Source organism: Galendromus occidentalis, unplaced genomic scaffold (assembly GCF_000255335.2).
Source record: "Galendromus occidentalis unplaced genomic scaffold, Mocc_1.1 scf7180000077475, whole genome shotgun sequence".
Classification (NCBI taxonomy): Eukaryota; Metazoa; Arthropoda; class Arachnida; order Mesostigmata; family Phytoseiidae; genus Galendromus; species Galendromus occidentalis.
The window spans coordinates 1668765-1692167 of record NW_003805463.1 but is presented as its reverse complement, the minus strand read 5'-3'; the positions used below and the strand labels follow the sequence as shown (position 1 = coordinate 1692167).

The window sequence follows — 23403 nt, the reverse complement described above, 5'->3', positions numbered from 1 at the left end:
TGTATCCTTGTTCAAATGGGCTAGAAGCCGAAATTCGTCGCGAATCAATACATCGTTGAGTCATTGAAGCGAGAAGACGGAGATTCAACTCCCTAAGGACGATGTGTATACATATACCTCTGTAAAAATAAGCCTTATTCCATCTCTTTTGAGAAGAAGAAAGACGAACTCAGGACTCATAATGGTCCTCGTTCGAGCTGCCGATCACCGCGACCAAGTTGGACCTCAGCATTGTACCTCATGAGAAATTTTGCACCTGAGAAGTTGTACGGAATCGTCAATAAAGTCGAGGACACAGACGAATCAAAGTAAAAATCGCGTCTTCATTCGCGGAGTTCAGAAGTTAGAGTCGTCACACAGTCGTCCCTCTTTTGGAACGTCACCGAGGATATCCCTGGAAAATCCATGACCTCCACGCCGAGGCCACCGATACAGGCTTGATACCGATATTTTGCTTCGGACGCGCTGAGAATCTCGGAGCCATTGAAGCGGCCCCCTGAACTCATCCTTGATCACTGACTCTGAACGAGTGCCCAATAGAGAACCCACGAAGCAGAGCTCCTTAGACCCATCGTTCCGAGGTTTATTCTTATCATTCCATGTACGAAAAAATGTCATCGGACCGTTAGCGGGGAGATCGTAAGATACGATCCGAGGAAAAGGCGGAGGACATCCCCAGGTACAAGAATCGTTGGCTGATGAATAACGGCGACCCCGCTCGGCGGGAGAATGATCAAATGCTCGGAATAAGATGAGCATTCGTCCACGCTGCTTGATGTCCCTCATCTACCGCATGTGCTGCGGAGGGGCGAACATAGTTCCGCTCTGCTTCGCTACTGCGCGGGATGGCGCAAAACCAGAAGTTTCTGCACATTCTGCAAGTGAGATTTCGATGAGATGACGGTTCTCTGGAAATGCGCTAGAGGAACGACACTTCAGTCGTGAATCACTGCTCCGAGGCGAAACTCACCTGCCGGATAGACATCGTCGACAAGATATAAAGGAATATGAACGAGCAGTCAGTAAAATCTTCGCCCGCGAGATTCCTGTGACTTATTCCTTGGAACCAAGCAATCGGCACAAATGGCAGTTTCGCGACAACTCTCCCGTCGAATCTGCAATGTGGGCAATGAATGGGATGAAGCGAATGACTATCCTGCCTGTCGGATTTGCTCAATTCGGAACCTTCCCTGCTGGCACTGAATTCTATCCGTAGCTGAAATATGGCTCACATGTTGTTGAAGCACGAGAGGAGAGCCGTGAAAGCCACCCCGATAGCGAACATGGACTTCATCTTCACGAAGTTGAGATCTCTGTTGTTATTCCGAAGTCTCTCCTCGTCTCTCTCGAGTTTTTTCTTCGACGCTTTGTCAGTTTCAGCGACGTTGACGCTTTCCTTCTTCTTCTCAACTGGAGGGAACATATCCAGCGGGAGAATCAGATCGGGACGGAGAGCTGAGACAGGGATATCGGACTGATCTAGAGAGAATTGTCGCACTCACGTTTTTTACTTTGTTTTTCGACCTCAGCCTTGAGACGCTGGTACTTCTGAGTCCGGTAAACTGTTAACCACGTCAGGCCTAGAAGAACGGAATGAGGTAGTCACCGGCAGCCTAAAGTTTACACCGGACTCGCTCGAAGAGCTGTCCCGGGCTCCGACTCCGGTAGGATTCGAAGCCTACTTAGGTACTTCTTCGACAGAGCTCCAATAACTCCTACACCAACCTTCGCCGACGAAAGCGGTGAAGAAAGACACGGCCACGATCAGCAGTCCATCCTCCCACATGATTCCGCGAAGGGGGAAAATCAGAATCTGAGCGCTGACACTTCCTTTGTTGACGATTCCGAGTTTACCCAGGGATTCAACCCAGATCGACACGTAAACTCAAGTTTCGGCAGACGGTGAGAAGCGGGAGCGCTGGTACCTGATTATCGCCAGAGGCTATCCGGCGAGAATGATTGAGGAGAGTAGCCAACTGAAGTATGAGCACCGGACTCGGCTCCCCGGAAAAGATCTGCTGCAGACGAGTGTTTTCCAGGCGCTGATGATGATGATCTCTGCTTGGTCACGAAAAGAGTTCCCCGCATCCCCCCGGAGACACTCTCATAAAAGTCATGTCATAAGGTAGTAAACTCATAAGGTGGCGAGAGAACTCGATCACTGAGCCTAAAGGACCGTGGCTCCTCCGATCTGGGTACGCGAGAATTCGGTCGCAGCTGACGGGGAAAAGAGTTTAAAGAATGAAAACTGGACCAGCAGGTCTATGGATAGAAGGCATACGAATAATGGGTCGAGACTCGAGACGTGGGCGGAGGAATAGGTCGTTCCGAAGCTCTCGGCTCGGTCTCCATCGTTGAAAATTCAAGGGAGCGGCGGCCCTCTGACCCGAGAGGAGCACGCTCTTCCTCCAAGCATTGAACGGTGCCTGATGTTCATGAATCATCAGTCATTATTTCATAAGCCGCTGTTCGGGTACTCCTCAGACCCAGGGAACTACACTCGAAGTAGCCATCTGAGGCGCCTAGTTCGCGGACCGGATCCTGAGCCAACCGAAATAGGACGACAATCGGCCGGTGGATTACGAGCCCAAGATAGCCGTGAGTTCATGAATCCGATCGCGTGAAGCTCCAATGAGAATCTAAACAGCGAGCATCAATACGACGACTCAAAGTCCGAGAAAACAGGAGCCCACCATGCGGTTTCATTCTTGTCATCTAGCGCAAGTCGGCTTGGTGGTGTACGAAAAGTCAGATTGATCCCGCGCCGTCCCGAAACCCGAAGCATTGGCGATGATGATCTTCGCCGAAAGTTGAACAGCCCCGCTCGGGGGCGGGGAGCAACCACCTACTCCTATCAGAAGGAACTAGCTCAATCGCCGACCAGTAACTCAGGACGATGTTTTCTTGGGGCATAATCAAACATCCTCTACCGAGTCTCTTGAAATCTATCCAGACAGTGCATGAGAGCTATTGGTTCGGAAATTCAGGTTTCGTACGTCAGCTGGATGATGACGCTCCAAAATGGAGTGATCTTGATTTCGGGAGGATGTGCTTGGAGTCCCGGGCGATCGGAGCACAGCTGCGATTTCTCAACTCCGGTCCGGCCCCTCCACCCCCCACAAAAGGAAATCTTCTGTTCCTCCCGGCGGCTGACCAGCTCACCGAGTGCGTGGGAGCTTGTCGAATCCCATCGAAAGCATAGATTCTGATAGGCCACTGCCAACTGCCAAATGAAGGAGGAGGTCGCTGACAGCTGATCTTAGATATACATTGAGCAGGGCAGCCGCTCCGTCGCGCACGAAGGGTTGTACGGTACAACCTGGAAAGTTTCGAAGTTCTACCGTTTGAGAACTGGGACCGATTCAGATGCTTTCTATACGTGGACTCTTGTTCAGCGCGCGCGGTCAAGCGCGAGCTTTGAGCGGACAATGGAAGGTGATCGGTTCCGAGCCCGACCGTGGCAATCCAGGTTTTCAGGAGAATGAAGTGAGTACATGAAGCTCGAATGGGATAGGTTTTCAAGGGTGGTGGATCTGATGGGTATTCCGATGGAATTATTAGTGGTGAGTTCGAAAGATCGGAGTTGATTCTTTCCGCTAAGCTCCGGGTGAGAGTATTCGAGCACAGACATGATGTCGGCACAAGTCATCACCCGAGAGCATCCCGAAACTTCGATTTCAGACCGCAATGAAAGGTTTGGTCGACGAGCTCCGACGCAATGTCGCCCAAGTCTCTCTCGGAGGTGGAGAGAAGGCGCGACTCCGGCACACATCCAGGGGGAAGCTGTTCGTTCGGGATCGGATAAACACTCTCCTCGACCCAGGTGCGAGCCCGGATGATAAGCCGATGATTTTCCTCCGATCTCGAAAGTCAAGCGGCTCCTTGTCGTTTTACAGGGTCGCCTTTCCTTGAGCTTTCCCAGTTGGCTGCATGGGACATGTATGGACAGGACCAGATAGCCGGGGCAGGACTGGTTGCGGGGATCGGCCGTGTATCTGGCAGACAATGCATGGTGATCGCTAATGACGCAACAGTCAAAGGCACGTATCCCGCAATCCCCCGGTAGACTCCGGGAACATGAAACCTGTCATGGGTCTGCTACAAGTGCTTCTTCCATAGGTGGTACATACTACCCAGAAACCGTGAAGAAACATCTCAGGGCCCAGCACATCGCAAGAGAATCGCGTCTCCCGTGCATTTATCTTGTGGATTCTGGGGGGGCCTTCCTGCCTAAACAAGCGGAGGTGTTCCCAGACGAGAATCATTTCGGGAGAATCTTCTTCAACCAAGTAAATTCCAGTCGAGCGCTTCGATCGCTCAAGACGAGTGGTTTTCCTCTCGATCATCGCTCTGTCCTGATAACTAGCAAATACCAACACCACGGCATTGCAGGCAACTCTTTCTGCTGAAGGAATCCCCCAGATAGCGGTCGTGCTCGGCTCGTGTACAGCCGGTGGAGCCTATGTCCCTGCCATGAGTGATGAATCGGTCATCGTACAGAAGCAGGGCACTATTTTTTTGGGAGGTCCTCCGCTGGTCAGAGCTGCCACGGGCGAAGAAATTTCGGCGGAAGACCTCGGAGGCGCCGATCTCCATTGCAGGTCCGCTCCGCTGTGTAGACTCATCTCTTGGTTCCTGTCTTTTAATAGCTCTGTGTCTTATACATACAATGGGATTACTTGCAGGAAGAGCGGGGTTACAGATCACTATGCCATCGACGATACGCATGCGCTCCATTTGGCGAGGAACATCGTCTCCAGTCTGAATAATTCGCCGAGCGATTCCTTGGACTTCTCGGCGCCCGAACCCGTGCTCGATGCGAGCGATATCTACGGAATTATCGGTAGGCTTCACTCGTCGCGATCAAACTCAGCGAGGATCGCTGTGCTCCAAAGTTCAAGCCTCACTCGATTCGTCTCCATTCTGCCAGTTCATTATTTCAGGTGCAAATCTAAAGAAAACCTGTGATGTCAGAGAAGTCATATCTCGTATTGTCGACGCTTCGAAATTCTCGGAGTTTAAAGAACTATACGGGGAAACCCTCGTCACTGGCTTCGGCAAACTCTACGGTCAAACCGTGCGTGCTTGACAACTCATATACGCAATAATTGTGTCATAAATGCTTGGTGATTCTCTCACGCACAATCAATCTAAGTTTTTTCGATAAGTTGCCGTTCTCCGAAGGTTGGGATTCTCGCTAATAACGGAGTCCTGTTCTCCGAGAGTGCGGTGAAGGGAGCTCACTTTATCGAGCTGTGCTGCCAACGGAATATTCCACTCCTATTTTTGCAAAACATCACCGGTGAGTTGAGAGTCGACTCTGGGTGTGAACAGAATCCTCGGATTTCCAAGTTAAGACCTCGACTTGCAGGATTCATGGTTGGCCGCGATGCCGAAGCCGGTGGTATCGCCAAGCACGGAGCCAAACTCGTGACTGCGGTCTCGTGCGCCCGTGTACCGAAGTTGACCGTGCTCATCGGAGGATCGTACGGGGCTGGGAACTACGGAATGTGTGGTCGCGCGTATGGCCCGCGGTTCTTGTACATGTGGCCCAACGCCCGAATTTCCGTCATGGGAGGGGAACAGGTCCGCTGTCGTCACCTTCATTGTTGAGTGCCACCGGGAATCTTCTGAATCTCTATCTGAATGCATTTTCTTCGAGATTTCAGGCTGCGGAGGTTCTGACCCAAGTTCAGAGAGACATAAGAATCCGCGAAGGAAAAGCCGCGATGGGGCGTGAGGAGGAAGCCACACTAAAGGATCCAATCATCGAGAAATATGAGCGCGAAGGGAGTCCTTATTTCTCCAGTGCCCGGATATGGGACGATGGGGTCATCGATCCGAAACACACCCGAAAGGTGACGCCGTGGATACCTCGATCCAACTCTCGCTGGTCTGGCGAAACGTTCTCGAGGCATATCATCTTCTATCTGGTGAGGCCACGCTGATGAACTCAAAATCTGTGATCTTGCAGATCCTCGGTTTGTCTCTGAATGCAGCCCTGAATGCTGAAAGGAGTCGCGAAAGGGAGCTTGTCGCTGAGAGGACTCGCTTCGGAGTTTTCCGGATGTGAGGCTTTCCGGACGGAGAAAAGCTATCCTCCCGACCTTTTCCAACCTTGAATTCTTGGGCTATTCGAGCAGACGAAGTGAGCTCTGATGCTCGAATGCCTCCCAACGAAATACTCATAGAGCTCGCCCCGCAACGACAGCGCCGGCTCCTTCCTTCTTAGCCCTCACGAGCGGAAACGTTGAGTCTGATGCTGCTTATATACGGAACATGACACATCGGAACTCCGTGTACGGATATTTTAAATACAGTTAAGTTTCTTCCTTCCTCGATGTCCATCCATCCATTTATTTATCCAAAAGTCGTCACAAGATGAGCGGACTCACGACGGATTCACGTCCCGGAACTCAATAGTTTAATAGGTACTCCATGTCAGCAGATAACCTTATATTGGAATGCTTCGTATCGATCCGCGACGCCGTGCTTCGGCTGCCTTTAAGTAGTAGTCCCTCTTCCTCTGACATATTCTCCACATGTACGTCCCGTTCAAGTGTATGGAGAGCATGTCCAACTGTTTTCGGTGTCCATGATACACATTATGCAAACGAATGCTCGTTCAAAAGTCGCGTCGCGATTCGGAATTTCCAGCCACTCCTCTCGTTCGTATATTGGACGAAACAACCAAAATGTGGAAACTTGAATGAGAACTATCGCGAGAATATATATCGATGACGCCGTCCAAAGGCAGCATCTTCTCGATGGACTCTGTGACCTTCCCGCTCCGGGATAACGGTTGAGATGAAAAATGATTCTCCGTGGTGAATTCAGAATAGTCTCGAGAGGATTCGCGAGTACACGGACTTCAAGTTTTACAATGTTCACAGACTCATCAGGGATTCCTGTTGGAGTCGCCTCGTCATGAAGCGATCCGGGAAGACGATCCTCAGACTAACACCTGAAAGGATCCGGAACAAATGATCAGATGACTGCAAGATGATCGAGTACAAGAACTATTTCGCTGTTCTCTACCCGTGAGGCACATTCCTCCACCGACGGATCGATGTTAGGCAAATCGCATGCAGAGCTCAGATAGCTTGGGGGAGGACTCACATTTTAAATTTCTGTCGGTTGGAAGGCACTGATTCCAGGACGCACATAGTATACACTGCCGACTCTGCGGTTCTCTCCGGTGACGATACGACGAATCTTCTCACGGTGGTAAATGAACACGGTGATGACCATCATAAATGCCAGAACACAAGCGCACATAGCAACCACTGCGGAGGCACAGACGTAAACCAGATTATTTAGAGGCTCGAATTCAACGGAACGGCCAACGATTGGGAACGCTTTATCGCAATGCTGGGGGGATCGATCGTGAACTTCGCCGGAATGTTACGATTATTTTCGGTCAACCTATAACCGATTCCCCGGAAGCTCGAGCTTACTTATGAAGTTCGCGTCCGTGTACACCCATCCTGATCCCGTCGAAGCGGGCTCGACTCTGACGCTGTCTTGGGCCAGTTGTTTGAGGAAGTTGGGTCCATGATCTATGAAGGTCCGAACTTCGCTTGCCGGCTGGATTTCGAAGTCTGCCATGCTGATGCCTGCTCACGACACCTGAAACATTCAAATCAGAATCACATCAGAGCTGAGCGTTTCGTACGGATGTTCGCCGGGTTTCCGTGTCGTGGCGCCGGCTGATGCGGTCCTCGAGCAACAGCCGTCGTTAATTTGCGGTCCACTCGCGCAATATCGGCGGTCACCTGCGGTCGTCCAGTGCGAAACAGCTGTTTGCAAGACAGCTCCGATGCCCCCGAAGTGTTTTTCAACCAAGCGAGGCTCACGATACTTTGAGGAAATGAGCGCGGAAGATCCTTGATGCAGGCAGCACACATTTCAGGTGACGCCCATCGATATCCTCAAGATTAGACAGTCTCGAAAGAATGGCGAGCCTTTGTCGTTTGTTCCCAGATCTCGTAATCCTCTGTCGAGGCGAACATATTTTCGGGAGAGAAACTTGGGTCCCACTCCAGCTCAATTATGACAGTGTTCTCCACGAAAACACTGACTCATTTTTCGTGACAGCGTGCCGACAACTTACATATTCGTCTAGCTCATTGATGCCTGTCTCGAGCGCCGGCAGTTTCCAGAATGGCACCGCGATCGTGAGAATAATTTCTGCAGTTTGCGCCAACAGTCGCTTGGGACAGATTATTGGAAGCGCGGCATGTTTCCGCACTCGGAAATTGAATTTAAGGATCGGAGGGATCCGTACATTGGTATTCTCCTTCGGATGTCGTATTTGGGTATGGGAGCAACGTCGGGAATTTTTCTCTCAGGGACGACGATCTCATTAGCGGATTCTGCATCGGGAGCTTGACAAGCTCCCCTCCTCGGGCATCAGACTCTGCGGGAAGGACAGCTTTATACCTATGCACGAGCTCGGAAGTTATTAAGAGTCGCGTCCCAGATGCGGGACTGCATCGTACTTCCCGAAAAGCAAAGTCACGTCACGTCCTATCTCGTCATTGGTTATAATCACTTGTCGCAGCTCGATTGCGATCTTCTCCGCTCGTGAAAAGCGTCGAGGACTCCTTGACGATCGGCCTGAGCATGAGCGCGACAAAAATAGCTTAGCCCATCGAAGCAGGTATGCACGTTCGTACATATGTCGAGACGGAGGACTCTCACCAGCTCATCAATATTACGCAACGTTCAGGGACCGCATCGAGAGCGAGAACATCCAGACAAAAGACAGCGACTCGGGAACCTTATGATCTCGAAGGCGCGAGTGATTGTCGCAGAGACATGGCTCGAATGTTGCGTCGCGAGGGATTCAGCGCTGCTTCATTCTTCTCCCGATAGACGGCTCATTTCCTGAATCGAATTCGCTCACCCCAGATCGGCTGATCACGTTCTCTCGGTCTCGACTTACCTCCGAAGACGGTAATAAGGGATAGGAAGATATCCTACATGTACACAATATCGTATGGATCGCGTGGACTCCGCTCTGATCAAGGTTCCACTATGGGTCGATGGCGGTGTCGGCGGACGCTTCAGTATTCGCCAGTACTGATGACGACCGCCTGGCACGGGCAGCGAAAGTTCTTCGTAGAAACGTGAAGGTACGAAGAGAAATTTCGCACCCAGCTCTAGCGGAGATTTACGTCGTTCAGCTGCCCGAGCGGCTAGCTTCGATCATGGAAGAAAAATTCCATTTATGGAATATCGCAGCTTCAAAGCGGTGTATGTGATGTGTGGGAGTGAATAGCGATTGTATTGAACCGAAGTGTGGAGCGCTTTTCGTCGAACCATCGTCAGCCACCAGATGGGGACGCGCGTGCTCAACTGAGAGGGTACTTAATACTTCAGAGAGAGTGTGGCATGTGGCCCGACCGTGTCTGAGAGCGTCATATGATCCTATAGAAGCTCAATGGTATGGTATGAGCTCGATTCCGTATGGACTCCGCTATTCGAGTCGATGATTCCATCATTATATCGGAGAGCTTAACCAAAAGACAAATCCGTATGCTAATCTTCGGATAAGATGCTCTAAATAAACACTATTCCGAATCCTCTGACTTTACGCTCGCTCATTCGTCTCACATCTGCTACTGGCAATCAGAACAAGACAATTATCTAGGCCTCCCAGTATTACTCATTCAACTAGAAGAGCGTGACAGGTTGCGGCGTCCGAGGCTGTCGCCAACGTCATTACGATATTATGCCGGCAGGCTTTTATTACCGACCCCTGAGACGATGAGCAAAATGATGCTGTTCTCGGGCCCGTTTTACGATGTGCCCGAATCCACACCGAGGCCGTGAAAGGTCCGCATGACGGTATAGCGGCCGCTCGGTGCGTCGCTGGGAACTTCGGGGCGGCGCCCGGCGTAGGAACTCCTCATTTCCGATCCATTCCGGGCAAATAAGTCCGGAGCCGCCGCGGAAGAATCTGGCGGAATCTATCATGCTCGGGTGAACCGAAAAAATCGCGCGAAAGAAGAGTTCGCCTTCCAGTCAGATGATCAGAATCCAACAAACATGCGACCGCGTAGAAGGATCTCGAAGTGCGCTCGACCGGACTAACCGAGGTCGCTCTTTTGCGGAGACATTTCCGACGGACTTCAACATCCGTGACCAAATGACGAGGAAAATCATTGCCTACAATCTGATGTTCACGAGCCACTTCCATACGTAGATGCGTTTCTGCGCATCGTCATCGCGACGTATTCGTCTGTACCGTTCTAGTCACTTCGATCCAATCCATTCGCTCGATCGCCCATTAAGGATTTTCTGTCCTCTCGCCTGATACCCTACATTCACGTTACGTGCGAAGGCGATTCTCGCAACTTCCACGACAACACAGTGGTCCTCTATGGAGGATCGTCTGATCAGTCATAGACTTACTTCAGCGTTCAGGGCTCTGAGCGAACGCTTAAGGAAACGAGGAAGCAGCCTACGCAGCACCTGACAGAAGCTCGCCCCCACCTAATTCAGAAATGGGTTCGAAACTCTCTCTGACCAAAGAAGCTCCAGCCGATCTCGATCGCCGCATACACGGCCGGCCGAGAGTCGAAAAACCTTCGCTGAAGAGTCGAAGCGTGCCTTGTCACGATGCTCATATAAGGGCGGTTTCGTCGAGGCGTTTTCGGCCGCAGAAGCAGCCGACTCAATCAACGTTCTGGCGAATCTAGCGGATCCCCTCACGTTCGACGGCGGAACAGGCAATTAGAGAACTTGCTCAAACGATTTGTACTCACGCTTGTCAAAACCCTCTGTTTTGTAATCCTCGAACGCTCCGAGCTAGACGACTGAGTTCCCCGTCGATGAACTGACTGCAAACTGGCCATAGGAATGCTCCTTTCGTCAGTCAGCAGGGATGTTACACTTGGCGCATGCGCTGTTCGCTGGAGGCAGCTACGTCGAAGATGATTTCACTCCGGATCGAGGTCCTCGCTCGACGCGCGGCCTTGTACGATCGGCGCAGAAACGGCTGAGTTCTCTGTACTCCCAGTCATGATTCACGCTCATTATGGGTTGAATGATCCCGGTAATCGTTCCGAAAATCCGAAAGGGCATGCAATTCGCTCAGTCAGCATGAACGGCAATTCAATAAATACCCAAAAAGGATCCGGAGTCACTGAAGATCAGTTTTCTGGACAGGCAGCTGAAACAGAATATGCATACTACTGTTGACTCAGGAATGAATAGTTTCAATGAGTCCTCACCATATGGGAATAAGGGTCGAGAGTTTCTCTCTGATTGTGAGTAGATTCGAAATGACCGCTGAGGAATTACCTAGATGCAAGGTGAAAGCAATCGAGCTGGGGTCGTCGACTCACTTGTTCGAGGGAGTCCTGGGGAGCACACGAGACTCCCCCATAATTCTTGGTTCATCACCCCGGATGTGATTGACTGATTGATCCATTTTTGATGAGCGGGGAGGAGAGAAGAACTTCAATTAGAGCTTTGAGTTGCTCGACCGGCAGAATTGTTCCTTCATTGAGGAAGTTTTTATGGACTCCGGTGTCAGCGATCTGAACTTCCTTCCAGAGTCAATCCATCGATGTGGATTGATGTATGATGCGACCCTTCCCTATCCTGGGTCGTCACACGCGATCGAGGATTTTTAGCTTCCTATCCACGTCGAAAGGCCTACGTACTGCGTGAGCTTTCATTATTTCGGGACGAAGCTCCGTGTGACGACCAATCTGACGTCACTTAAACTTGTGGAATTCCGTATCATTCATGACTCATAACTCATCCTTCATCACTCGTTAATGCTTTCACAATGCGAGTGGAGTTATGCCCTCGGCGTCAGTGCTTTTTTCTTGACGAGCTCTGAGCATTCAGCGAGGAGAAGACATCAGCGCTACCTTGGGAAGTGGCTGGATCCCCCCTCTTATTCCCTGCTCAACCCTGGTTCTTCCTACAATTGCAGCTCAAAATCAAAACCAGGGCTTAGCATGAGCACATGGGACCGGGAATACGGACCGCGATAAGATCGATCCCTTGGGCAGTAGTCTATGACGGAATAGAATCGGGACAATCGATGGAGCTCCGGAGAATCTCGAGCTTTAGAAGAAAAAACTCGGACTAAGTTTAAGTAGCTTTGAGCGGATTTTTTATTCTCTCATTCCTATATCTCTCTCCGTAAAAAAACTGACTAATGCGTGCAAATCGTTATTTAAGTCGGCACCGGTTCTTGCGTAGCTGAACCTCGCTCGATTCTGTAAGAATTGATGGACAAATCGTAAACAGTCCGTCTATTCGCCACACCAGACTCCATCCGAGCCGATAATTCGGATACAGCCTATAATGGATAATTAGACATCTTATATATCCGGATAGAACGTATGATCCGTTAAAAAAAAGTGTTTACAACTTCCCCGGGATGTCACAAAGTGGGTATTCGCTTCTTTTTCTGTACAAAATGTTCAAATATCAGCGATAGCGGCGGCAGGAAAAATGTTAATCGGCAGTGGCAACAGATTTGAGAAATCCAATCGTATCGAGTGACGAGTCAGTGCTCTCATGAGAGTTCTATCGCGGTGCTCGTTCGAATCAGGAAGCTGGATGTTGAATCGCCAACATTCCACCGGTGTCGGGGTTCGTCAATACGAACGTTCGAGGCGAATCATTCGGAAGGAACGCTAGTGTCGTGCGGTTCCGACATCACTAGCTCATCGTCCGTAGAAAACGTGTACCAATGAGATATCCCCGTGCTTGTCGTTTTTGCCGCCGATTCACGCGAGGTGATTTCGTGTTCTCGAGCCCCGTTCCATTGAGCTCGATGGTGCCTCGGATGGTCGGAATGACGCCTAAACGTCCAATGTTGTCTTCGCGCTTCGTAGTGGTGTCATGCATTGTGATGAGCGGAGCCAACCCCGATTCGTGTCCCGTCCGGGATTTCTCAGCTCCCGTTCATCCTCATGACCTCCGGAGACACTCTCTTCACGATTTCACTCACGACGCTGTCAAGAACCTTTTTCACTGTCGTCAGGGTCGAAATTGGTTCGGAACTTTGGGATGAGGAATACGTTTGGGATTGAAGGTCGCTCTCGTCGATTCCGTTCGCCTTGCTTGCACCGTCCGACAAAACTCTGTCGTTTTCCGGGAGCCCGGGAGCCTCCAAGCGGTTGGCAGTTCCGAGGGGCTCAGCTTCTTCTTCTGGTTCTATATGTGCGCATCCTGTGGAAATTCATCCGGCTCGTATTCTATTAGGTCTAGTCCTCTGACACGTGGGTGATTATTCTCTGATTCATCAAGTCCGGCAATCAGAAAATCACGCATCCGCCTGGATGAAACGCAAGAAACTCACCGTTCGCGACAGCCTGGCCGTTGAGTCCGTTGAGGGTAACCCTCTTGTGCGCATTCTTCGGCGGTCTACCTCGCTTCCGAGCTCCGGGAACTTTTTTCAGGAAGGGGAACTTGTCATTGTCTTCTTGCAATCCTCCGGCTAGATGGTCGGTGTTTGGTCCGATTTCTTCGGTGGGTCGTACGGCCTGCTCCGGCACGTGATCCCCATTTTCCACATCGGAGATTTTCCGTTTGACCGCTTTGAAAGTCAAACGCGCGAATTGACGAGCCTTGAGCGATGTCACTCTGGGTAGTTTACCTTCGGAGAGAGAAAGGGATTATGAGCGTTCGCGGGGCGGCATTCAGAGAGAGAAACCCGACTGATGTACCTATATATTCGTTTTCCAGGAACACCCACCCGATTCGCTAGCATCCAGAGACTTCAGCTGATGGCTGTATTCGACGAATATTCGCTGCAGTTTCAAGTTGGTCGCGACGGAAGGCAGAAACTCTTTGAGGAGTTCTCGTTTGTCCAAATCTAATATCCTCGAATTCCAGTGCACGGGCACATCGGCACCCACTGGACCCAGGAGATCATCGAGGACATGTCGCAAACGTAACTCCATGCCTTCTTGAGTAAGGTAACGAATTTGAGTGGCGAGCCAATAACGGTATTCCTCTTTGGAGCAGAGGAGTTTGGAGGCGTTCATCTCCGACTCGATGAAAGCAAGGGTGGTGGATCTCTGAATGGCGGGATTCGTGAGAAGACTACTCCGATTCCGCTCGACTGTGGCCTTGAACAACGAGCCCTGGAGTCGCTCGAGAGGTCCCTTGGCCGTATAACCCTCGAGAAGGCCAGGGAGTGAGCTATAGTGATCCGAGCACTGACTGATCAAATCGGCATTGGCGCTTACAAGACACCTAGATGAGAGAAAAACAGCTGAATTGACATAACGATATCGAGCCGGAGGGATTGGTCCGTTCCCCGATAGCCAAACGATCAATGGAAATTCTTCTTTTTTTCTCCGTGAAAGTACGAACCACGATTGCGATTGTTTATCGAATAAGTAGCTGCGTCCGTTTGAAAATGTGACTACGGCCCAGCCCTCGGCGATTATATTGGCGGAGCGCAGCGGAGATCCTCGATTCGCTTGTATGAGAGGTCGGAGATCTTCGCTGAGAATCCTTCTCATACCGATTTCGGAAACTTTTTCTACATCATATACACAGAGTTTACCTGGAAATCAAGAACATCAAATGAGATGACTCGCACGGCTCGATCGCCTCCGGTATCAACTGTGACCCTTCCGGGAATCCCATTTTAATTATCACGTTCTTCATCTCACTGACCGTCAGATGTGACGACCAAGCAGAAGTTGTCCCGACAGGTCAACTGAGCTATCGTCGAGCTGACGAGCAAAGGAGTACAAAGCCTGCGACCAGTTCGAGCGCAGAACAGAGTCAGAAGTTGATCATCCCCACACACGCAGACGATTCGCGAGGTGGCTGCGACAGCCACCAGACGGCCACCGACGACGGCGTCCCAGATCTGCAACGATCGAATATGGTAGTTTCACCATGAAAAAATGCATACCCGAAGGAATCTGCCAACCCCCTCGCGATCACTATTCCCCCGCCGACTCACCTCGTGATGCATAAGCGGGGTCAATTCACTCGAATTGTTTGTAGATTTGCAGATGACTCGGGACAGGGTCGAGCCCCCTGGAGCCGGGACATCCGTGACCACTTCGATCGAGAAACTTGAGAGGAAAAAAACATATGTTACTCCGGGCTAGAGGCTGGGGAGAGATCGTTCCGATGCAGGTCCTCCGTCATGGGAATCCAAGCTTGTGATTCTGTCTCACCTTTGGTCGACCTTGATGACACATGGTTGTTTAAGCCGCAGAGCCGGGAAGATGGAGGACGTACCTGAGCCCGAAATCGCAGCTACCAGAGGTGCGGCGACCAGTTGCGTTGGTACCTTCAATTCAGAGACAATCTCACAATTCTATCTCCTGAGACTTGATCTTCCGCCAAGGGCTACATCTTGGACAACAGGCTCCCGTCGCGTGTGATGTATCTCACCTGAGGTTGCTGTTGATAATATATTTGTTGCTGGACTGCTTCCGAGCGTGGTGCGGTAGCTGCTTCATACTGTGCGGTGCTGGGAACCGCGGGCTCCGCTTCTAGCGCGGCAGCCACCATCGTTGGCTTTATCCGCTTGGGTTTTCCTTTTCCCGGAACTGCAGCGTTACTCGCAATGGTCAAAGTCGCCGTTGAAACAGGTTGAGACGTTGACGCGGCCGCGGTATTGTTGTCCTTCGTTTTGGCAGCGGCATTGGGAAGCTGACGAGGGGGCTCCTCTATCGCTCCTGTGGGGGCCATCGAGGCTAGCGGCGGCAACGAGTTCGACTCGCGCTTTTCAACAATGATTTTCGACCTTTCCATGGTAGAACTGCTGAAGGTTGGTTGACCCAAGTCTGGACCCTCAAGATCAAGAGGAATGTACAGTGGAGTGATACGTCTCCTTCCGTTTGGCATGATGGTCTCGATTTGGCGGTCTGTGGGACCTTTGGCGAGACGTTGGCTCGATAGGAGCGAGGTGTTACTTTGAGTTTGAGATATGTCGGGTTTGGGAGCTTGAATCGTCTGGAAGGAACGTCATATCGGGATATTCGTATTGTTTTGGGAGAGAGTCCGTGGATCGCCGAGCAGTGACCGAAGCCGCATGCTGAGAAATGAATTCTATGTAGGTTTTTGCTCACCATTCCATTCGTCTTGGCTTTTTCGTGCGCTTTCAGAACGTCCACGTTCTCTACGAGGATGTTGCTCACGGAAGATAAGGCTCCGACAGCTTGCCCTGAGAATCCGTATATTTTGTGGAAAAAACTTGTTCTTTCGTCCGCCGTCAGTGGTTCGCCCAACTCCTTCATCGAGAAGTCCAGAACTGCGAGACTGCCATCGGAAGAGCAGACGAGGAGTTGACTCGAGACGGGGTTCCAACTCGCGTCCACGACAGAGTTCGTAAACAGATCATGGACGACACACAGTGGTCTACGCTTATCGTTCAGCCAAACGGAGACCGAACGGTCTCTGGAACCAATCGCTAGACACGCGAAGTACTCGGTTTGGCCATCCTGACCAGTGCGTTTCATAATGCTCGGGAAGAACCGGACGACCGCCACGGCTTTGCGATGCCCAACAAAGTCTTTATCCGTTTTCCACGTGCCTCGTTCGATGATCTGGGCGGTTGGACCACCGTTGTTCATAGCGTGCGCGGAGACCAGGTATTGGCCGTCAGGAGACCAGTTCAGCCTCAGCACGTGGGTCGTACCTGTGGAGAGTGAAGGAGATGTAAGCCTTGAGCTCTCGATCAGGCAACGCTAAGGAAATGGCCTATCCGTTGCATCGGAGAAGTCCGGTATGATACGGAAGCCACTCACCCCCGCATTCTTCGAAGGGCTCTTTGATCACACACTCCTGTTGCCAATCGTGCGTTCGCCAGATCCTGATAGTTTTGTCGTCGCTCTGAGTCGCTATGTATTTACCGACAGGATCCCAGCTCACGCCCTGCAGGAAGGAATCACCAGCTTGGAAATTGATCGATATTTTGTTCGCAACGACTCTAGTTCGAGTGCTTCCGCAGCTAAGTCGGACGTGGATACACCTTCACCCACCTTTACAAAACCTTGATGTCCTTTGAGGATGGCCACTCGATCGTGCCATCGCCGAGTACTCCATATGATGCAAGTCGTGTCCACGGAACACGAAGCGATATATTGGTCAGATGGGCACCAGGAAACATCCAAGATATCTAGAAGGCAATGATCGCAAGGTTCGAAAGAATGTCAGTACATAGTCGGTGTGTTCGGACGTTGGATGTATGCACAACAGATCTACTTTGAAAAAATATTTAGAATCAGGTACGATCTACCTCCGTCATGCCCCTTCAAGCAGGCAACAGTACGCCATTGTTCCACGTTGGCTTTCCCAAAGGCTGCTCCGTATGAGCCCGGTCCAGTTATCGTACGACCTAAAAGGCGACGGCTTGAAAAATGACTCGAATGTACGGTCACACGCACAAGCATCGAATTCAGCATTTCTCGGCGCTCGGAATCGATTCGAACCCGTTGAGCTCACCTATCTGCCAAATCATGATTGTTTTGTCGTCTCCGGTGGAAGCGAGGAATCGACCGTCGTGGGACCAACGCACGCAATTGACGCACGCTGAGGAAGACATTTATTTTTTTCTTAGCTGTTATCGCTCCAGGCCCCTTGATAGAAAGTTCGATTCGGCGGATCGTACTCACCCAGATGATTCGTTAATTGACATAGCAGTTTTGGTACTGTTTCTCTACGTTCCTCATCTGCGCGCAAAACGGGACCCATACTCCAGATGCAGACCTGCGAATGTTGAGGGCCTAGCTGAATACCTCTGGTACAAACGAACAGTATCGAATATTCGCGCCTCATAACCCTATAATAGGTGATTTAGAGTTCCTCAGTCCCTCACCTGGCCGCAATCCTGACCCTGACCGCCGGTCGCGAAACGGCTCCCGTCGGGATGAACATCGCAAGAGAATATGGGATTACCTTGAAAGGATCATTTGAATTTAGTCTGGGGGGACTACGTCTGGTAGCTCGACGGATTTCCGAACCAGCCGAAAATCACTCATTCCGATCCCCTCTAAAAGCTGCATCGACTTGACTCGCTCTGCACGTACGCTTCAAGACTGGCCAACTCTAAAACAGAGTTTGTAACCTATGATCGGGATACCCTTAGGAACGAGCCACTGGTCGATCGTTAGCTACCATCGGAGCTCACTGCTCATTTAATTGTTCTCAGTGAGCGGATCCATCCGATCTCCCTCGGATGGGCTCCCCGAGTGTGACGATGTGCAAAATTTTCTGGACTCCCACAATCATAGAAAAGGCCTGATTTCAAACGCGTATCCATTGACTAAGACTGATCTGAGCAAGGCACAGAACTCCGGAAACGCAAAGCTCACCGTCGTGGCTGACCCAAGTGGGTTTGTAAAGCTTCACCATTATGGCGATGAGACGATAACCGATCCGCCGCCGCAGTCGGGAGAGCCGAATGCCAACCCGACGGGACAGGGATGGCAAAGATGGTAATGTGGATCGTCGGCGAACGTGATGGCCGTAAGTGTCGCCGCCACTGTCGTGATGTTGTCTCTGTCCTCAGCAAGAAATCACAAAGAGAAAACGCCGCCGGAGCCGATGTCGACTGAGGAGCGATTCCAGCCGGCCAAAGCGATGCTCTGGGGCAGATCGGGGTTTCCAGACGACTCCATCACATATCCACAGAACGAGCTCGACTTTCCAGCTGCACTTGATCTTCTTGTCCCTGGCGGTCTTGCTTCCGTTACGATTGCTGATTCCTGCCAGTAGTGCGGTCTTTCTTTGTCGCTCACCGCAGCTGCCACCCGCTCAAAACAGCACCGGATAGCGGTCACCGTCGATGATGGGACACTGTTGGCAGCGGTAACTCCTCCGGCGAAAATTCCTTCCCTCGGAGCGCCGAATCTCCCATTCAGAAAGACGGAATATGTACACGGGAACTGCCAGGAGCACGGTGGAGCAACAGCAGGGATGCCAAAACAAAGAGAGCGTCTTCGTCGTCGTCGTTATCAAACACGTCGGGAACACACGCTCCTAAGCACTTCGGTGGTTGAATTTATCATGATAATGATTGCGGACGGCGTCGAATAAAACACCGACGAAAACCAATAATGGAAGTTAATTACTGCTCGTCGTTCCCTATCCCGAACACACACACTCTCTCGCACGACACACTCAATGTGTGTTTGTTGTGTTCGCTATTTCCTCCTCTATTCTCTCTCTTTGTTTTTCTCTCGCTGGTCTCATCCCTCGGTCGTTGTCGACCTTCTTCGGTCCTTTCTCACGAGAGCTGCCGCTCGGTAAATCCGGCTGCCCCGGACTGCATGGCGTAGCTTCGTACGGCGGTTCGGAGAAAGCTCAAGGTGCATACGAGTCTAGGTTAGAAATTCTCTGCGAAACTCCGTGCCAGAAGAACGGGCGGTAAAAAACCCAACAAAAATGGAATTCGTCTACAGTAGGAGGGCGAAAGCGATGATGTTGATGATCTTTGTCACCTTCCAAGCGCTGTTGGGCGCTTCATCATCGCAGCTCGTTCTGGACTCTCCAATGTCGGTTCTTGGAAGGTCCGATACTTCTCCGATAGTGAGAGATTCCATTCCGTGGGCGGGATCTCACGAGACAATGACCTACCTTAAGTCCGAGCAATCAATGGGATCGCAATTGATTGTACATGGAATCCTGATACGCAGGGGGAGGAGGAGCACTACGGCGCCAGACCCAGCGAGATAACGGCAGCCGGCATCGAGAGATGCAGAGCTCCGCCGGAGATAGCAATCTCCCGTCTCCGTGGACTGCGATAATTGTAACGCATGCTCGATCCGAGCGATGATGACCGAGTGGACTCACTCGGAATGAGTCTTGGGAAGGGATGTCTCCCTGGCCGAGATCGATTCAGCAGATACCGGCAGGAGAGAAACTGGTAGGAACGCGGCAGTTATGGCCCGAAAATCGACGTTCCCACGGGTTCAGTAGATGAATATTCCTGAGAAAGACTCAGGCCGCATGCTCGAGGCTTCCTCCGGCTTCCGGGTTTGCCAGGAGCGTACTACCCGCTATATTTCCTTTATCGGGTAATGTCGCAGCGACTTGATAATATTGTTTTTCGTTGCTCGCCGCCGAGGGGAAGGCAAATACAAGTCCCGCTAAGGATTGAGCGAGAGTAATTTCGAAGGGTTTCTCGAGAGATAGAATCATGGGCCATGGAATGGATAGGACATCGAATACGATGCATACTGGGGTCGGTGATCTTCGCCTGTCACCGAATTGAGATCGGACGCTTGAACGAACCGGGATTATTTGCGCCGCGCGGGCGTTAGAATCGTTCCCGCTTTCACAGTGAGTTCCTCCAGAGGTCTCGATGTCAGTGGAACGGAAGCTCAGCATCCCATGATAATGATTCAGGGATCGGAAGTTCAGGCAGAATACCGAAGGTGCCTCAAATCGCCTATCCTTGAGGCCTCGTCAGCATTCTTCTCCTTCTGAGGAATTTCGAAAGTTTTGCCCCCTTCGCATCTCCGCCCATCGGATTTCTCCATCCGCTCAGGCGGCGTAGAGTCCATACCATTTCGTCGATTACAAGTCTCGATTTATGGGACGTTCATGAATCATGATTAATTTCTATTTTCCTCGTGATCTTGCCTTTTTCGTATGAGTTGTCCTTCTACATAAAGGAGTCGAACGATGCTGCTCCCTCTCTCAGGTCGAGCAGTGAAGCTGGGCCATCCCGGTGCGGTTCCCCGGGTTGTCGATCCTGGAAGCCTAACGCCTGATTCTCGCAGAAGTCTTCCAAAGCTTCCGTAGATGCGCCTCGCACCCGAATGATGGGCGACTACTGTACTACAGGGATTTCAACTACTTCCGCCTTTGGCCGAATTGATTCGAGGTGGGCGGCTCAATTAGCCGGATATATTCAAGCTCTGCGAGCGCGGAAATATCCACAGCGTTGTACACTAACGCAGTGGTAAGAACTGCTTGTGATCCAACGAGAAGCAAGGATGAAATCCCTAAGGGATTCTGAGAGATCAGGTACTTGAAAGTTATTGTGAGTAGCTCTCAGATACCTTGTATGCAATAGGGTGTCTGGGATGGGGCGCCCCAGCGTCAACGTGAGGGGGACTCAGAATAACGATAAGCAGAATAGGAGTGATTTATACAGCTGTCACGAATTTGGATATCTCGGACAGGGAACTCAAGTCTACGCAGGTATTGTGGCGGCTCGCAGGAACATCCGTATCATTGATCAGATCCGAATCTTCTTTCTTCTAATAGTTCCGCGCGGCGCATGGTAATTACCGCATCGTATTTGAAGTGCCCGCAGATAATCACAGCTTGATTGTCCTCGTAGTCAAGTCCAGAGGACGCGAAGTCAAGTCAAACCTTGTCGCCATGGATCGATTCATTCGGGTGTCAAGAAGCTTGCAACAAGAGCGCGCAGAAACAATAATGGTCCGAACTCTGCACTTCATGGAGAGGTTATCCGACCATCGGTACGGGCTCCGTATACTTTATCCCATGAATCGTCACTCAAATAATATGATTCACCATCGGATTTCACCCGACCCTTTCCTCGTCCACGCCATCTGACATGAACAGCTGACCTCAAATAAAACGACTTCCGCTAGTTTCGACCATTAGGCTCACCGCCAATTCTCGCGGTGATCAATCCGGGATCATTGGTTCCTATCTGACGTGTGAACATGCGCGAACAGCCACCTATTCAAAGACTGGGATTTTCCGTTTCACTTCCATCGAGTCGGTTGCGGCTTCCGAGTTCTCGGCGCGCTCCCGCGGTTCCATTCAATAGAACTCATAATTTTGGGCCTGAATACGGCTGGGGCGAACCGCGGTATCGAGCTATTTCTGAACTCCGGGGCGTGCATGAAGGAGTCCTATATGATTTTCTTTTCCGAAAACAGCGCATTTTTTCCGAGGAACTCGGTTCCAGTGCCTCTCTATGACCCTCACTCAGAACTTCCAATACCTATTGCTCGTCGATATTTCGGTGGATGAGATAATTCAGCCGTCTCCGCTTATTTTGAAAAACCGGCGCTATTGAACGACGTGAAGGCTGGAGAACAAGATCGAGGTGACTTGTCCCATGGACTCAGCGGCTCAAAAAGAGACGATTGTATCGATCCCGTCGTACAAAAACTCACTGCGAACCGAAGACAAGGCGAAAAAAGTGATTGCTCGATCGAAAAGAGAGGGCTCGGACCCTCGCTCCTGCTTGCCTCGGATATCCTCAACCCGTTCGCAGAGACCTCTGCTCCCCAAAATGAGTCACACTTTTCCCTGATTCTGTCAGGGGAAGTCCCCGAACCGCTTCCTCATTGAGGAATGGTGCCCTTATGAGATCTATATTCGCCTACAGCTCTTGAGAGCTTTTAGGGAACGCACGATCATGTTTGCGATCGAATATACATATATCAAGGCATGCTCCTCGGGCATCGAGCAACAGGGGTTCGCTGAAGGTTCGATAGATATCGACCCCTGCCACATGTCAACACTAGAAATCGTTGTTGACCGAATCCTAGTTCCCGTTGTGCGCCGTCGGGATTCTCGTACGGTCAGCTTTGATGAGTCCTGAGCCGGGGAGTTCCCTCAAACCCGCCTAAACCAGAGCGATTTGAGAGCAATTCCCGATGAGATCCAAAGAACTGATTCCTCGCGGTATTTGATGATGAAAAGATAAACACATGAACCTGTAATAGCAAACTCGTCGATCCTCCTGATATGTTTGCCGGTTCCCGCTAGACCGGATAGTTGAGGAACTCCGTCATGAAGAAAATCCATCGAAATTATTCCTCTCTGCTGGCACCAGCGTTTTCGTTTCTATGAGGTTATATTATATCGACCAAATGCATGGATATTTTCACAAGTACCGTATTTGCGACCGTCTCACTGATGTGTCAATGTTTCGAAGGAACCATGCGCTCGGCTCCGTGCCAGATACCATCGGCTTTGGGGAGGATCTCCGAGATGGTTGCTTCGTCAGCTCTCGCTTGGCAGCTAACACTCCGAGGTTTTTCGCCCCTTGGCGGTTGAAAAAGAATAATTCTGATTCATTCGCGGGTTTTCCGCAGCTCAAGGTACCTCTCTAAACAAGCCACGTAAATCTCGTTCTATCACGTGTCATGACTCCATGACAGGACCTCCACCGACCCCGAGTATGATGCAAGATACACAGCTGATGTACGTAATTTCTGTATCGGAACCGCAGTCATACCGCAACACGGAGACGAATAGAGATTTCGCGATGCCGCAAACTCTGACGGGCTCTGGTCTCACAGGAGCAATTCCTCATTGGGCTGCTCGATCACTCGGCTGACATAGGGTACCTAGTCCTCGCTGGAAACGATTGCTTTCGGATCCCGGGCGCAGCGATGTTCCCCCTCATTCGAGCCGGCGCTGTTTCTCGATCACATGCTTTAAGTGCATTCGCACTCGAAC

General features: G+C 51.0%; 3 protein-coding genes and 1 long non-coding RNA gene across 6 annotated transcripts; 1 reads left to right on the top strand and 3 right to left on the bottom strand.

Moving 5' to 3' along the window:
- Positions 1-551: 551 nt before the first annotated feature.
- Positions 552-2037, bottom strand: LOC100901170 (calcium load-activated calcium channel). Its single transcript, XM_003744852.2, has 5 exons — positions 1726-2037; positions 1503-1580; positions 1233-1410; positions 971-1115; positions 552-875 (listed from the first exon to the last, which is right to left on the bottom strand). Exons 1-5 carry the CDS (start codon positions 1784-1786, stop codon positions 834-836), a joined length of 504 nt encoding a protein of 167 aa, XP_003744900.2. The 5' UTR covers positions 1787-2037; the 3' UTR covers positions 552-833.
- Positions 2038-3259: 1222 nt separating this feature from the next.
- On the top strand, positions 3260-6223 carry Mccc2 (methylcrotonyl-CoA carboxylase subunit 2). The gene is made up of 11 exons (XM_003744851.1): positions 3260-3486; positions 3682-3823; positions 3897-4040; positions 4120-4289; positions 4393-4601; positions 4686-4843; positions 4944-5077; positions 5185-5302; positions 5372-5586; positions 5670-5858; positions 5975-6223. The coding sequence occupies exons 1-11, from the start codon at positions 3367-3369 to the stop codon at positions 6071-6073; spliced, it is 1698 nt and encodes a 565-aa protein (XP_003744899.1). The 5' UTR covers positions 3260-3366; the 3' UTR covers positions 6074-6223.
- A 100-nt stretch (positions 6224-6323) lies between these two features.
- LOC100900597 (uncharacterized) lies at positions 6324-10859 on the bottom strand. Of its 3 annotated transcripts, none has more exons than XR_001951203.1 (4): positions 10773-10859; positions 7458-7629; positions 7120-7286; positions 6324-6964 (listed from the first exon to the last, which is right to left on the bottom strand). It is a non-coding gene; the product is annotated as an uncharacterized LOC100900597 (long non-coding RNA). The 3 variants fall into 3 exon arrangements; XR_001951204.1 differs by lacking the exon at positions 10773-10859 and adding an exon at positions 7776-7971; XR_001951202.1 differs by lacking the exons at positions 6324-6964; positions 10773-10859 and adding an exon at positions 7776-7971 and having other exon boundaries at positions 6997-7286.
- A 2066-nt stretch (positions 10860-12925) lies between these two features.
- Positions 12926-18360, bottom strand: Hira (histone cell cycle regulator-like protein). Its single transcript, XM_003744942.3, has 16 exons — positions 18321-18360; positions 17825-17904; positions 17622-17715; positions 17452-17538; positions 17246-17344; positions 16989-17125; positions 16755-16881; positions 16077-16645; positions 15397-15960; positions 15177-15292; positions 14957-15071; positions 14662-14860; positions 14353-14548; positions 13730-14232; positions 13334-13630; positions 12926-13203 (listed from the first exon to the last, which is right to left on the bottom strand). Exons 1-16 carry the CDS (start codon positions 18358-18360, stop codon positions 12926-12928), a joined length of 3501 nt encoding a protein of 1166 aa, XP_003744990.3.
- Between the last annotated feature and the right edge of the window lie 5043 nt (positions 18361-23403).

Excerpts from the sequence above, each read along its gene's own strand:
- LOC100901170 (XM_003744852.2), bottom strand. The coding sequence starts at position 1,786 with ATGTGGGAGGATGGACTGCTGATCGTGGCCGTGTCTTTCTTCACCGCT. Across the intron at positions 1,581-1,725 it reads CACCGCTTTCGTCGGCGAAG|GCCTGACGTGGTTAACAGTT; the intron begins GTTGGTGTAGGA and ends CCGTTCTTCTAG. Across the intron at positions 1,411-1,502 it reads CGAAAAACAAAGTAAAAAAC|TTGAGAAGAAGAAGGAAAGC; the intron begins GTGAGTGCGACA and ends TGTTCCCTCCAG.
- Mccc2 (XM_003744851.1), top strand. The coding sequence starts at position 3,367 with ATGCTTTCTATACGTGGACTCTTGTTCAGCGCGCGCGGTCAAGCGCGA. Across the intron at positions 4,844-4,943 it reads CGATATCTACGGAATTATCG|GTGCAAATCTAAAGAAAACC; the intron begins GTAGGCTTCACT and ends TCATTATTTCAG. Across the intron at positions 5,587-5,669 it reads CCGTCATGGGAGGGGAACAG|GCTGCGGAGGTTCTGACCCA; the intron begins GTCCGCTGTCGT and ends TCGAGATTTCAG.
- Hira (XM_003744942.3), bottom strand. The coding sequence starts at position 18,360 with ATGGTGAAGCTTTACAAACCCACTTGGGTCAGCCACGACG. Across the intron at positions 17,345-17,451 it reads AATCATGATTTGGCAGATAG|GTCGTACGATAACTGGACCG; the intron begins GTGAGCTCAACG and ends GTCGCCTTTTAG. Across the intron at positions 13,631-13,729 it reads TCTGGATGCTAGCGAATCGG|GTAAACTACCCAGAGTGACA; the intron begins GTGGGTGTTCCT and ends CTCTCTCCGAAG.